The sequence below is a fragment of the Callospermophilus lateralis genome, chromosome 19, assembly GCF_048772815.1.
Source record: "Callospermophilus lateralis isolate mCalLat2 chromosome 19, mCalLat2.hap1, whole genome shotgun sequence".
Lineage (NCBI taxonomy): Eukaryota > Metazoa > Chordata > Mammalia > Rodentia > Sciuridae > Callospermophilus > Callospermophilus lateralis.
In genome coordinates, this window is record NC_135323.1 from 5819795 (window position 1) to 5833907 (window position 14113).

Here is a 14113-nt window from a genome sequence, read left to right on the forward strand (position 1 = left end):
GTCATTTCTTAATTCTCTGGGAAGAGAACTCGGCCTCTGAAGCCCTGGTGCACACTGTGCAGGTGGTCTGGCCCCTCTTCTGCATTCAGTGTCACCACGTGGTGTGTGCCTGTCCCCTGGCTAGCTGTCTGTCTCTCTCAGCTCCTGTGCCTCCTTCCTTGAAGCCTCCTCTGGTCACTGTCATACTGATACACCCAGCACCCCAGAGCCGTCCTGGACCTTCATTTCCCTTTCGTTGTCTGCAGTTCATTGTAAAAGTCCTTCTGAAGAGGCTGTCCGTACGTGACAGGGACTGTGAAGTTTCCTCTTCCTGCCATCCTCCCCTTCACTTGTGTCCCTCACTCAGTTAACTGACTTGCTCCAAAGCATTGCTAGAGACTTTCTCAGGAGAAGCCTGTCTTCACCTTACCTTTCCCTCTGTATATGTACCAACCCACTCAAGGCGCCGCAGCCCTGTGAAGTGGATTAGGACCATGTTATGGTGTTTCTTTTTCAAAGAACATTGAAGTAAAAGTTTTTGTCTGATTCAGTTTCTACAGCTAGAGCACTCTTTGTCCCTGTTCATGTCCAAACCTCAGTAAGGACTAAATACAGATTTAATTTGTTGGGTAAATGAATGAGCAAACAAACAGAAGAGTAGCTGACAGGCAGTTTTCAGTGTGCCACATGTGATCCCAGAGCAGTGGGTCCTGGGCCTCGAGAAGGCACATGGCATTAAAGGGCAGTTCAGGGTTCAGAAGTGGGAGGCATGGCCTGTGAACTCTGGCAGCAGTTGACACCAAGTATAGGCCTCAGGAGGGGGCGGCACAGCATGGTCACTAAGTGGCTGTCTAGTCATCTGCCTTTGGCCATGATGGCTACGTGCTTATGAATGACCAGAAGAGCAGGGGAAACTGGACGTAGAAAGTACCTGTTCAGGAAAGAGAGAGACTTCTAAAAGCTTCATTAGACTGAAGTCTTAATCAAGTCAGGTTAAACAGGTCTGGTGTCTACCCTTTGTTTTTTTACCTTCTTGAGTAAATCTGCCTCCTATTTTATTCTTTGGGATGTCATTTTTAAAAAAGAGGTTAAATTTTACCAGTAGCCATTTGCTGTCCAAACCTGTGACTTATCATCAAATGTTGTACCAGCCAGGACAAATTGGTCTTTGTGATTATCTGTGCCACAGGAGTGGGAGGGCTTTTACCCATTCAGAATATTTTAATGTGAACAGATATTTTTTTTCCACCAAAACTTTTGCTTTTTGCAAGTAGAAACAATAGATAATTATAAAATATAATACCTAACACTTCGTAGGCCCTGGGTATTTGGTAGGTTAAAAGAGCTTTTAATATTTAATTGTCCTTGTTGACTGATTGCATTTAGTTTAAATAATTTTCATGCTACTGGGCCCTTTCATACCTAGTTGTGAGGAAATGTATGACGTGAAATGAAAAGATATTTGTAGAATATTTAAAAACCAGCTCAAATTGATTGGCTCTCTTATGTTGATTGTAAGTCCTTAGTGATGACAGCTTCTAGATACTAGTTGTGTTATGCTTTTAACTCACATTATTCCTTAAGACGGTCTTTGCTTGTTAGTTCCTCTTCTTTTCCTGTTGCCTTGACAGGTCCTTGATTCTTGGTGATTGAGGATTTCTCACTCAAAGCAAGAGTCCCACAGAAAAAAGACCAGGACAAAGAGGCCAGAATCATTTTTATTTTCCAAAATGGACTTTGGTACTCTCAAAAATTCACTTAGCTCACAAAAGTTAATCACCAGTATGCACAGGGCAAAATTTTTGTCTTTAAAGAATTGGTGCAACACAGCTATCCCTCAGTATCAATGAGCGATTATTTCTAGGACCTCCTTCGGACGTCAAAATCTGAGAATACTCAAGTCCCTTAAGCAAAAAAGTATATTTGCAGCCAGGTGTAGTGGCACACACCTGTAATCCCAGAGGCTCATGAGGCTGAGACAGGAGGATCACATGAAGTGCTAAGCAACTCAGTGAGACCCTGTCTCTAATAAAATACAAAATAGGGCTGGGAATGTGGCTCAGTGGTCAAGTGCCCCTGAGTTCAATCCCTGGTGCATATAATCTGTGCAATTCTCTGGTATAGTTTAAAGCATGTCTAGGTTACTTATAATACCTAATTTAATGTAAATGCCATGTACATGTTTGTTACTATTGGAGACATACAGACAAGGGAAAAGTCTGTGCATGTTCATTACAGATGGAGGTTTTTTTTTTTTTCCCAAATGTTTCTGATCCACAGTTGATTGAACCCATGAGTGTGGATAAGGTGGGCTGATTGTATGTAAGAAAGTCAAGGATGTGGTCATGTCTATCTCAACATGCTGCTGTAGATACATCCCTCCCCAGACAGGAACACTAAAGGAAGCACCATCCCTCTCTGCAACCTGTGTAAAATTAAGCTAATAAAAGGTATTAATGTTAGGTTGAAAATCAATTACTAGGAAAAGATATAAAATTTTTTATTTATTATTCTCCTACATATGCTGCATTTAACAAAATAAATCACTTCCCTGCCTTATTTTGACCTTTTCTTCAGAAAAATCATTCTTGTGAACTTGGACCCTGGGGTCCATGTGTGTGCTTACTCATTAAATCATTAACTTTCATGACTTAAGGCATTGGCTAGGCTTGAGCTCGGGAACCGAGTCCTGACACATTTCTTAAGTTATGTCCCAGCAGCAGCTGAGCCCTGCCTTACTGCATCATGCTGCTGTCCCTCCAGTGTGGGCACAGGCTTCACTTTAAATTTAGCTCTCCTTATTGAAGCATAAATAGAAAGATATTAAATTTAGCTTTCCATATTGAAGCATAAATAGAAAGATATTTAATTTACCCACCAAACTTTCTTACTGTGAACATCTACGCTTGACCTTTGTAACACTAGCAGTATTATGTTGTCGCTACAAGTTGGTCATTTAGAACTCCCTAAAGAAAGATAATCCAAGTTAGAAACGAATTTGATTTAACAGTTCTGCATGTGATTTTGTACATAGAAGGAGCATGAGAAAGATTCCTGGTGACAAAAGGTAAAACGCCATGTTGAGCCAGGCATGATGGCACACGCCTATAATCCTAGTAGCTCAAGAGGCTGAGGCAGAAGGATCATGAGTTCAAAGGCAGCCTCAGCAAAAGTGAGGTGCTAAGCAATTCAATGAGACCCTGTCTCTAAACAAAATACAAAATAGGGCTGGGGTATGGTTCAGTGGTCAAGTGCCCCGGAGCTCAATCCCCGATACCCGTGCCCCACCCCCTGCCAAAAAAAAAAAAAAACCCACCATTTTGTTAGTAACAGCTAAAGCTATTGAGTATGTTCCATGTGCCAGGCCCTTCTGGAGAGGCTGTGTGTATGTGTGTGTGTGTGTGTGAACCATCTGAGCCTCACATGAGCTCTGAGGGGAAATCCTGTTCTTAGCTCACCTTAGGGATGAGAAACTGAGTTGCAGAGGAATGAAGTGCCTTACTTAGGCCCCATGGAGGATATGATGGAGCCTGAGAGACTGAGCCCAACTCTTGGGCTTCTCTCTAGAAGCCAGGCCCTTGCCCATTGCAGCAGCTGCTTAGAAAAGAACTGTTGCCTGACTTTACAGACTTGGGAGTAGTTTCCACTTTCACTTCCTGACTTCCATGTCCCCCACTCCCTTCCCACCCCCATGGCTGGAATTTTCACCAGCTCCCTGGTTTGTCCTCAGTCTTATTCCTGTTCATTATTCTCTTCATTGCCCTCCTGCTGCCCCCAGGATGCAGACTCCTGGGAATGTCCCACAGGCATGTTCCCCTCTGGCTGCTCTCACACACACTATGTTCCCAGCCACACTGAGGTCAGCACCATCACTCAGCAGTGCCTGCCACAACTCCTTTGTTGGGGGGACCTCTGTGGACTCTTCTGGTAACACCTGCTGCCTGGTGGTGCTGCCTGGCCCTAACCGTGTAGAGGATGCTTCATCAGGAGGCCTTCTGTCTTGGTCTGTCTGGGCTGCCATAACAGAATGCCACAGTTTGAGTAATCTGTAAAGAACAGAGGTTTATGTCTCACAGTCCTGGAAGGCTGGGAAGCCTGAGGCGAGGCGCTGTCATACAGCCAATAGTCTGTTGAGTGCTGCATCCTCCACGGGGGAGGAACTCTGTGTCTTTGCAGGGTGAAAGGCAGAAGAGTGAGCTGGCCAAGTGCAGCTGATGGGCCTTAGTCCCATCCATGAGGGAGCGCCCTGGTCACCTCACTCCTCTTACAGACCCCCACCTCTTAATACTATCACATTGGCCACCCCCAAATTTTAGAGGGGACACATTTAAGCCACAGCATCTTCTGTGCAGAGTGCTACTCTTTCATGCTTCCCAGAGGATCCCATGTCTCCCAGTGTTCTCAACCTGTGCCTCAGCCACCCAATCACACTCATACCTACTTGTTTTCCTTGCCCCCCTTCAAGTGATGGGCTCTACACAGGGCACAACAGTGGCTGCCATGTTCATTCCTGTCTTCCTCACACCCTTTACAGTGTGTGGTAAACAGAAAGTGCTTAATAAATGTTTGGTGAATGAGTGCAACTTGGTATCTCAATTACCAAGTGACGACAAGCCTCAAGAATGTGTGCAATGAGGCTGGTGTGGGCTCACAGTGACAGACAGGCAGCTGCTGCTCCCTGCCGAGGTGCACTCCACCTGGTGGACAGATGCTTTGCTGTGCTCAGGCTCAGGGCTCCTCACTCAGCCTCCTCTGCTCTAGGTGCCACCCGTCTCTGGGCATATCTGTCTGTGCTTTCTCTTGCAGTGCTGGAACTGCACAGGGAGCAGACAAGCAGTTGTCTGGATAAAGGACCCTCCCTGTGTTTGAGGTCGCCTTGGGCTGGGGACAGTCCCTTACAGATGGCAAGAATGAGTGTTTATCAACCCAAGTGGCATGCCGAGCCACCAATCCAAGAGAGTACATGCCACCTTCAAAAAGAGGTCATTTGACCCCTCCATAGAGGAATTCGTCCTGCTCACTCCAGCCCCCCAAGGTGGAGGCGTGCAGCCATTATTCCAAGAACATGTATCATGAGTAAACAGTTCGTCTATCATGGAGGCTGATGGACTCCCTGAGGCTACATCTGTCTGAGAAGAGCTTGCAATGCAGTCATAATAAATGACCCACTCACATTTTCACTTTACTTCCACCTTTCAGGAGCACGTTCTCTACAGAGAGCAAGATCAAGCTGCGTTTCAGTCAACCGTGGTTTCAACCTGTGCTGATTGTAATTTTTATCCATCATAGGTTTGAAGACATACCTGATATCGGGTCAGAGAGCCAAGGAGTCTCACTGCAGCTGTGCAGAGGCCTTGCTTTCTGGCTTTGAGGTCCTTGACGGCTCACGGGTGTCCTCAGGCCCTAGGGGACAGGGGACAGCATCGTCAGGGAGCGTCAGTGACTTGGCGCAGACTGTCAAAACCTTTGATAACCTTAAGGTTAGTTTTTTTTTTTTTTCCTTCTTCTAAATCTTTATATTAATTCTGCAGTAGAACACATGAAATAATGAACGGCCTTTGGCAAAGGACTCAGAATGCCTTTCGATTTGATTTTCACGATTTTTAAACAGTATAAATAGTTAGCAGCATTGTGCATTTTTAATATCCTTGCTTTTTGACATTTTATGCACCTTTCTGCATTGCATAAAGATGTTCTTTCACCTGAGTTATTAGTTATTTTCTTTTTCTGCAACTATGTTGTCTTTGGGGATTTCTAAAAACTATTGATAAATGACAGTACAGGTAATTTCCTTGCATTTTGCTCAGAGAGCTGGTTTCTGTTTTATTTCAGAGACTACTTTATCAAATATTCCTGTGACTCTTAAAATTCTGTGATTATCTTAAATTTTGTTGGTGTAGGTGAATCTTGCATGTGGCTCACTGAAGAGAGTACATGCTGTTGAGAACATTATGGCATTTCAATGTAGGAAGAGAGGCCTCCGGGTGGCAGTCTAGAAGTGCCTGCTTCTGGACTGATGTTCTGTCTTAATGAACTACCAGGAACTGATACACTTGACCTTGGGCCTATGAAGTCATTCTTATTTATGAGCTATTCCTCAGTTTTCACTTTGGATATAGTTCCCCTGCTGGTACATTCTGTTTATCTTTATAGTTCAAATATTTGCTGTTTCCATTTTTTAAAAGAGAGTGAGATAGTTATAACAGTTCTTCTTCACTATTTGGGCTCTCAGATAACAAAACGATGTTAGTTAGGATGATAGCCTGTTGTACCTGCTTTGAACCAGTATGTTTCTACTTATGCACATGATTAGCAGACTTGAAAGCTAGCTATTGGTCTTTGAGCTTAATGGTCTTCATAATGTAGCAATCCACTGCAGTGTCTGGGTTATCCTACTATGTTGGAAGCTGTCATCCTATCTTCCAGTTACTTCTGGTAATTATTGTGTTCAGGACTATTGACAGTGCTTTTATATTTTTCTCCTTGTGTGCTTCATTAATTTAAAGCACTTTCTTGGTCCTAGCACTGTTGACATTTTGGACCTGATAATCCCATGTCATAGAGCTGTCCTGTCGCTGTCAGATGGCTAACACCATCTATGGCCTCTGGCTACTGGATGCCAGTAACACCTTCTTCCTCCAGTTATACTAACCAAAAATGTCTCCAGACATTGCCCAGGTTCCCTGGGGAGACAGAGCCAGCCCCGGGTGACAACCATGGGGATGGCGGTATTAGATACCCTCTCTCCATGCTCTTTCTTCATATGTAGGGCAGTGTGTCTGAGCTTTCCCACATGCCTGCCCACTCTAGAGATGCCCCCTCTCTTGGGCCAGTGCTTTGCAGTGTCAGACAGAGGAGCTCTCAGCTCACAGACTTACTGAGCCTGCAAGGGAGGAACATGAAAACATGACTTTCCAGATGTGGTCTTATTGTGTGGGGAGAAATGGTTTCCTCCAGGCTTCAAACTGAGCTGCATTTAAGTAGAGAAATAGGGCTCAAAGCCCCAAATAAACAATGTGTTGAATTCTTCTGTCATCTTGGATTATGTGTATTGTGTTTCTCTCCACCAGAGGATGCAGTAGCTGAGTTCACCGTGTCACACACTTCCAGTTTTAGTGACAGCAATTCTATAATAAATTGCCTTATGAGGGATTTTTCTCACCCTGAAAGAATATTTCTTGTTTTAGTTTTAGACGTTTGAACCGGATGGGCAAAAACTATTCAGTATGTTCTGTTGCTATGCCTACATCTTGCAAATAATATAAATGTTGTCTGACAATCTTGTGATCTATTAAGTTGACTGTAATACCAAAAGGAATTTGAGAAAAAAAATAAAAAGATTTTTGTGTTCCTTCCAGGAGGGAAAAATGAATTGGATCACAAAGTATAATTTCTGGGATATTTTAATGGTTTGGGCAAGATGATAGGAGATGAGGGCTGTCCCAGAACATTGAAATAATTTGAATTCCAAGTTGGAGTTGAAAGAACAGGAAGAGATGAAATACCAAGTTCCCTGCAGCATGGCCACCCTGGGAAGTTCTACTCAGCATCCTATCTCCTATGGCTTTGGGAGAGCAGGTATCCAAGCAAGTCATGAATCTCAGGTGCTGGATAACTGAGTGAATTTTGTGTGCAACGTGATCCTAAACTCTAGGGGGAAAAATTTGAGTTCTGCTTCAGAAACAGTGGATTACAATCTGACTTCTAAGACCTTTCCTCATGCGAGGGGTATGGCACAGCAGAGATGGCAAATATCCATTGCTTGCTCCTTCGCTTTTTGGGTGGATTCATCCTGTGATCTGGTCAGTGCCTTGTGTATGGTGCTGATCTGCTGCCATAGTGAGATGACCTGCACTCAGGTCAGCTCTGCCTAACCCTGCCTCCTCCCTCCAAATCCTTCCCAGCATCTGTTGCTCCTCTTGTCAACAAGTTGCTTCTTTGCCTCTGCGGCTCCCTCATTTGAGAGAGTGGACTCCGTGTGAACTTCTGTCCTGGCCCCTGGTCAAGCTGCACTTGACTTCTGCACTAAACTGGGCAGAAAGGATTTCCACGTGGGGCTTTCTTTCTTTTTTTTTAAGAGAGAGAGAACTTTTTTTAATATTTATTTATTTATTTTTTTAGTATTTGGTGGACACAACATCTTTTATTTTTATGTGGTGCTGAGGATCAAACCCAATGCCTCACACATGCCAGGCGGCGTTTGAGCCACATCCCCAGCCCTCCACGTGGGGCTTTCTAATGCGCCTGTGGGCGGTGCAGTCTTGAGGGCTGTCTGAGCACAGGTGTCAGTTTTCAAGTTGTACCTTGCAGGGTAAATGCTCTGGGTGACACTGTTTGGGGGAACATTGGTTTATGTAGTGGAAGGAGTTTTCTGCCAGGGATCAAGAAGTTAGAGCAAGGTGTTGAGTGGATGGGCTCTCAAGGAGTCCACACCTGGCCTCTTATGTGTCCGTCTCCCTTGCCTGTGCCTCTGTACACCTCTCTGATTTCACACTCTGCTTCCTGCATTTTCCATTGCCTCCCTGGCTTGTAGTACCGCCTCCTCCTCTTTGAGTTCTTAGTTCCTTTAGCCTGTTATCTTGGCTCTGACTGTCGTAGTCTTAACCTTTGTCCCCTTTGTGCCTTCCTGTGTGCTTTATGAATGCAGGGACCATGCGTTAAATGACTTAGGCATTTCCCGAATGGCCAGCTGCAGCAATCGGTTATTCACTCTTAGCCATAAGGACAAAGATTCAACTTTGCAGAGCCAATCGCAGGACAGAACTCAAAAGGCCCTGAAGAACTATTTAGAGCCATGGTAGCATCCAGAAAGGGTCTGTTTTCTACTCCCAGCGTATGTCCTGAATGTCTTTAAGTTCTCTTCCAGTTCATCACTGGAAAATTGCTATCTAATGTCTCCTAAAATGCTCTGAATACTGTACAACCTCCTAGGAAATGATGGAGATGTCATAAGTCAAGGGCTTTGATTCTAAGGTCATAGTCAAAGGGAACCCTTCCCACACCCCAGCAGTGAGAGTTCACCAGAAGGACCCTGAAGCCATGACGATAAGTATGGAATTTGGATTGAAAGCTCAGCAGCACTGGGACATGCACACTCTTGTCTATAGGCCAGAGACTGGCCATGGCAGGAGGAGAGAAGCCAGGGAAGAGGCAGAGGTGCTCTTGGGTTTGCCCACAGAAGTCGCAGGATCCCCTGGGAAGGGGCTCTCTGGTACTCTGGGAGATTCTTATAGTAATTGCAGTCGCTTCATTGCTTCGAGGATGGACGCTCTTGATGAAGCCACATCACAGACAGTAGATGGGAACTGGGCACCTTGGCCTGGGGAGTGTGGTGTTATCTCTGCCAGGGGTGTGCCCATTTTATCATGATGGATGGATCAAGACTATACATGTCAATGAAAACTGACACCTTTGTGAAGAAAAGGAAATGAAGACCAAACTTGAATGGTTCACATTAGAATGAATGGTTTGAGCTGTGAGGCATCTTCAGTTTATCTCTGGAAGGCCTGAGAAGCTCCTGCTTGGCTCATCTTTTTGAGATGCCTTCATCTGTTATTCAGAACCCCAGAACTCCATGCTCGCTCGCAGTTCTACACATTTATACTCATTAATGAAGCCAATGATGTGGATGATCCAGAAAGGGTTGGTCCTGTTTCCAGAAGGTTCATACTTGCCCTTTGATGCCATTAGCCTGGGAACCATTGTTTTGTGATAGGCCCTGTAACTTTTTTTAATAATATGAAGTGAATGATGACATCTTTTCCCTCCTTATTATCTGTATGTAAGCCGTCTTGAACAGGTTTAGTTGGCTCAGTTTGAGGAAGTGGAGAGCCTCTTATGTCATTATAGAAATTAAAAAGATAATAGGCTTCATTTTATATACATACACATATACCAAGTTTATACATAGTCTGAGTTAATAATGGTGATGGTTCACAACCCTGTGAGTATACCAGAAGTCTTGAAGTGTACATTTCAAATGGGTGAGTTGTATGGCAGATAAATTTTGTCTAATTTTTTTTTTAAATAAATAGTGGCTGGGGTTGTGGCTCAGTGGTTGAGCACTTGCCTAGCATGTGTGAGGCACTGGGTTCAATCCTAAGCATCACATGAAAAAATTAAAAACAAAAATTTTTAAATAAATGAATAAATAGTAATCTACCTGCTGGCTTTGAAATATAAATGGAAAGTAAGTTGTTGTTGTTTTGGTACTGAGGATTGAACCCAGGGGTGCTTAACCACTGAGCCACATCCCAGCCCTTTTTAGTTTTTATTTTGAGATAGAGTCTCAGTAAGTTGCTTTGGTCTTGATAAATTGCTAAGGCTGGCCTCCAGCTTGCGATTCTCTTGCCTCAGTCTCCTGAGTCAGTGGAATTACAGGTGTTTACCTCCATGCCCGCTGAAAAGTAAGTTTTTTAAAAAAGAATCTCCAGGGGCTGGGGATGTGGCTCAAGCGGTAATGCGCTCACCTGGTATGTGCGGGGCACTGAGTTTGATCCTCAGCACCACATACAAATAAAATAAAGATGTTGTGTCCACCAAAAACTAAAAATAATAAATATTTTAAAATTCTCTCTCTCTTTAAAAAAAAAAGAATCTCCAGGTTTTATCTATAGCTTTAGTCATGTGTGTTCTACTCAGCAAGGAGAAATCATATAAAATATAAATTGACAATACTTGCTCACAGAAGAATTACAGGTCATGGAGGTAGAAGGAATGAAAGTGATAGAAAGTCACCCTTCGGACACCACAGGAGAAACTGCTGCATCCAGAAACTCTGAAATCAGTGGGCAGAAGTTTAAGAAGGAAAGGAGATTTGCTTAGCCTCCAGGCATGTTCCCCTGAAGAAAAGACTCCTGCCTTTACCAAGGACAGGTCTACGGAGCCCCTATACTGGCAGCAAGGGGAGCTGCACTTGATGAGACTTACTGAAACCACACTTGCCTGACATAGTGTGCTGGGAAGACCACCTCCCCTCTTGCAGCCCTGCTTGAAGCCCCAAACCTCAGCTGCTGGTGAGAAAGCATCAGATAGGTCCAAATCCAAGAACGTTCTGCAGAACACAACCAAGATGCTACAGAAGTATCAAGATCATAGGAGACAGGAACAGGTGGAGGGACTGCACATGCTGAAGGAGACTCAGGAGGCATGAGAACTAAATGTGTCTTAGGACCATGGGCAGCCTCCAAGGACAGAAATGTGCATTAGAGGGAAACTGGGACACTTGAAAGAAGTCAGTAGCTCAGTTAATAGCATTGTGCAGTGTTTCTGCGTCTTAGTTTTGATAACTCTACCGTGGTTCTATGCAGTGAAGGGCATTCCCAAGTAATTCCCTTGGAAGTCAAGAATTACTTTTTAAAGGGACCATGTTCGTGAATTGAATGGAAAGGTCTGTGCAGTGCCATCTAATGGCACCATCCAGTAGTGCAGGCTACACACAAGTGAAATCTCCCAAAATACCAAATATTTTTATTTTGGCTTTCTGATGGAATAATATTGCCACAGCACAGTAACAATCTTCTTGGTTTACAGTCTGCTGAATCTAACCTAACATGTTATTGACTTGCATTTTTGTTACCATCCTCAGTTATTGAGCCCAGTGGTCATGTAGGGCTGAGGAGCGGGATGAGAAGTTCAGGGTTCTCGATTCTGTGCAACATGGCTGGGAGATCCTGGGTTAAGTTTTACAGATGTGTGTCTATTTTGCCTCCAGCATTCACAGGCTGCCATTTTCTTTTCTTACAGCTTCGAGGCTTCTAGGATGCCTTTTTTTCTGAGATAATTACTATTTCTGTTTTTTTTTCCTCTAGTATTTTGTTAGCAGAAATCATTGGTTTTGAAGCGTTCACACCTGTACTTAATCCGTTTGCTGAAATGACAGTGCCCTGGCCCACCAGTGGCATAGTTAGGCATGGCATGGGTGGTGGTTGCGACTGAGAGCTCTGGTGCCTCCGCTCTCACTCCCTGCTCTTTTTCTGGTGGTGCGACTCTGGGTGGCCCTGTCTTCTTAGCCTTAACAGTCTCCTGTGTAAAATGGGATTGATCATAGTGCCTGCCTCATGGGTACTTCTGAGGACTAAGTAAACTGTTATGAAAAGCTTAGAGTGGCACTCAGGGACTTGTATTTGTTGTTATTGTTGTCACAATGCTGCTATTATTCTGCCCACCACGTCCAACTTGAGTTTGGATACAAAGGGTGCTTTTTCTAGTACCCGAACTTCTTGTAGCCCATCTTGCTTCGCAGCCTGAATAGATGAAGGGAGGACTTCACTGATGATTCCTTCGGCAAAGAGGCTTCCCTGCTCCATCCTTGACAGTTATGAAAAGGGACAGCTGTTGGCTTCAAAATTATTTACCTCACCACATGAAATAGCCTTGAAGAGAACACTTTTATAGCTTGATGCCATACATTCTGGGATGCAGGGTACATGTATTAAAATGTGTTAAAAACAAATAGAACTGAAAATGAGCCATGCCAGGTATTTGACCAATTGACTGCTGCTGAATAAAGAAAAGCTTGCTGATGGGGGTGGGAGGGATGCAAATATGTCCCCACATGTTGGAGAAATCATTACAGTCATCCCCTCAGAGCCCAAGCCATGAAGGAGGTGAGAGTCCCTGATCTAGGATAACCAGTGTACTCTCTCTGATCTTTCCAAGGACTCCCAGGTTTCCCAGGGAGCAACCAGCAAGCTCTGTGGACTGTAGAAAACCCTGTTTGGGGGACCTTAGAAGCTTCTCTTGTTGTCATGGTGCCTATACAACCACTTAGAAGAATAAGAAAGACAGTCAAGGCAGCTTGGTTCATTTCAGGGATCAAGGTCCAGGAGGTGGAAGTGCCAGGATTATTCCTGGGCCCTCCTTCTGCCATGAAGGGAAGCTAGAGGGAAGCCTCCTGGTGGTCAGGGGCTAGGAGCCCTAGAGGGTGTTGAGGTGCCCTTGTGTCTCAGAAGGCTCGTTTTTGCTCACCCTGGGCTGATCACAAACGAGTCTCAGCCATAGCAGCTGGGGTTAGTACAGCAGTGGCTGTCATCTAGCTCCCCTGCCCATGTGCTCTCCTGGAGCCATCCCCCCAAGGTGGCTGTGCCATGTGGTTCACTGGTGCAGGAATCCTCTTGCCAGTGAGTGCTTCTGGACGGGGATGGGATGCTGGCAGCAACAAGGGAGATGAAAAGACCTTCAATGGGTTGGGAAGTTTCACAGGAGGATCAGTGCTTGGCAGAAAAACAGGTTGTAAAATGTTTTAATCCAGATCAAAATTAAACTAGAAAATAGTTAAGAGGGAAATTGCTTAGGTGGGGGCCATGGGGAAGGAGACAGACCCAACCCACTAAATTGCTGAGGCCCCCATTGTGTGGCAGGACCCTCCTGATGCAGAAGGGGCCTCTTGCTTCCAACCAGGAGAGACTGTGTCTCCACCAGGGATGGTGGATTTCTCTTTTTTTGTTTTGTTTTAAAGTTTGAAGAAAGAATCACACTCACAGTGGACATTGTGGTGCATGCCTATAATCCCAGTGGCTCAGGAGGCTGAGGCAGGAGGATTGCTGGTTCAAAGCCAGCCTCAGCAATTTAGTGACACCCTAAGCAACTCAATGAAGACCCTGTCTCTAAGTAAAATACAAAAGAGAGCTATAGATGTAGCTCAGTGGGTAAGTGCCCCTGGGTTCAATACCCAGTACAAAAAAAAAAAAAAAAAAAAGAATTGTACCCTCCCTCCCAACTATGCCCCTGCCAGGATAGGAGCTAAGAAAGAAAGAGAACAGCAAAGAGCCACACTTTTCAAGTGTAATGAGATGATCTGCTGGTTCCCACCTGGGGCAGCCCTGCCAAGAGGGCCTCTAGTCTGCATCTGCAGCTGGTTCTCCTGCTACCACCCATGTCCTCTCTTGTCCAACCCTTGCCCCACAGCACACAGTACCATGAGTCAGTTCTCCCTACTGGGCCAGGATGTGGCCTCATAATCCTTCTTGACTCAGCATTCTGTGAAGTCCGTACCGTGTGAGTAGAGCTGGGGTACAAAATGAAGCTGCTTTTGAAACACCTCTGACTTGCTTTACATGTAATTCCTTGGTTTTTTTCTCACTTAAAATAATTCCTTGAGGTAGATGTACCCCAATTTACAGATGAGGAAACT

At 44.7% G+C, this 14113-nt stretch overlaps 1 protein-coding gene across 2 annotated transcripts in view; it reads left to right on the forward strand.

Moving 5' to 3' along the window:
* Positions 1–14113, forward strand: part of Adcy9 (adenylate cyclase 9) — a 115758-nt gene that overhangs the window by 72434 nt on the left and 29211 nt on the right. For both annotated transcript variants that reach the window (XM_076839765.2, XM_076839766.2), the window contains exon 3: positions 5269–5459. In XM_076839765.2, the coding sequence (XP_076695880.1) occupies positions 5269–5459 (191 nt within the window). The remainder of the gene's footprint in view (positions 1–5268; positions 5460–14113) is intronic.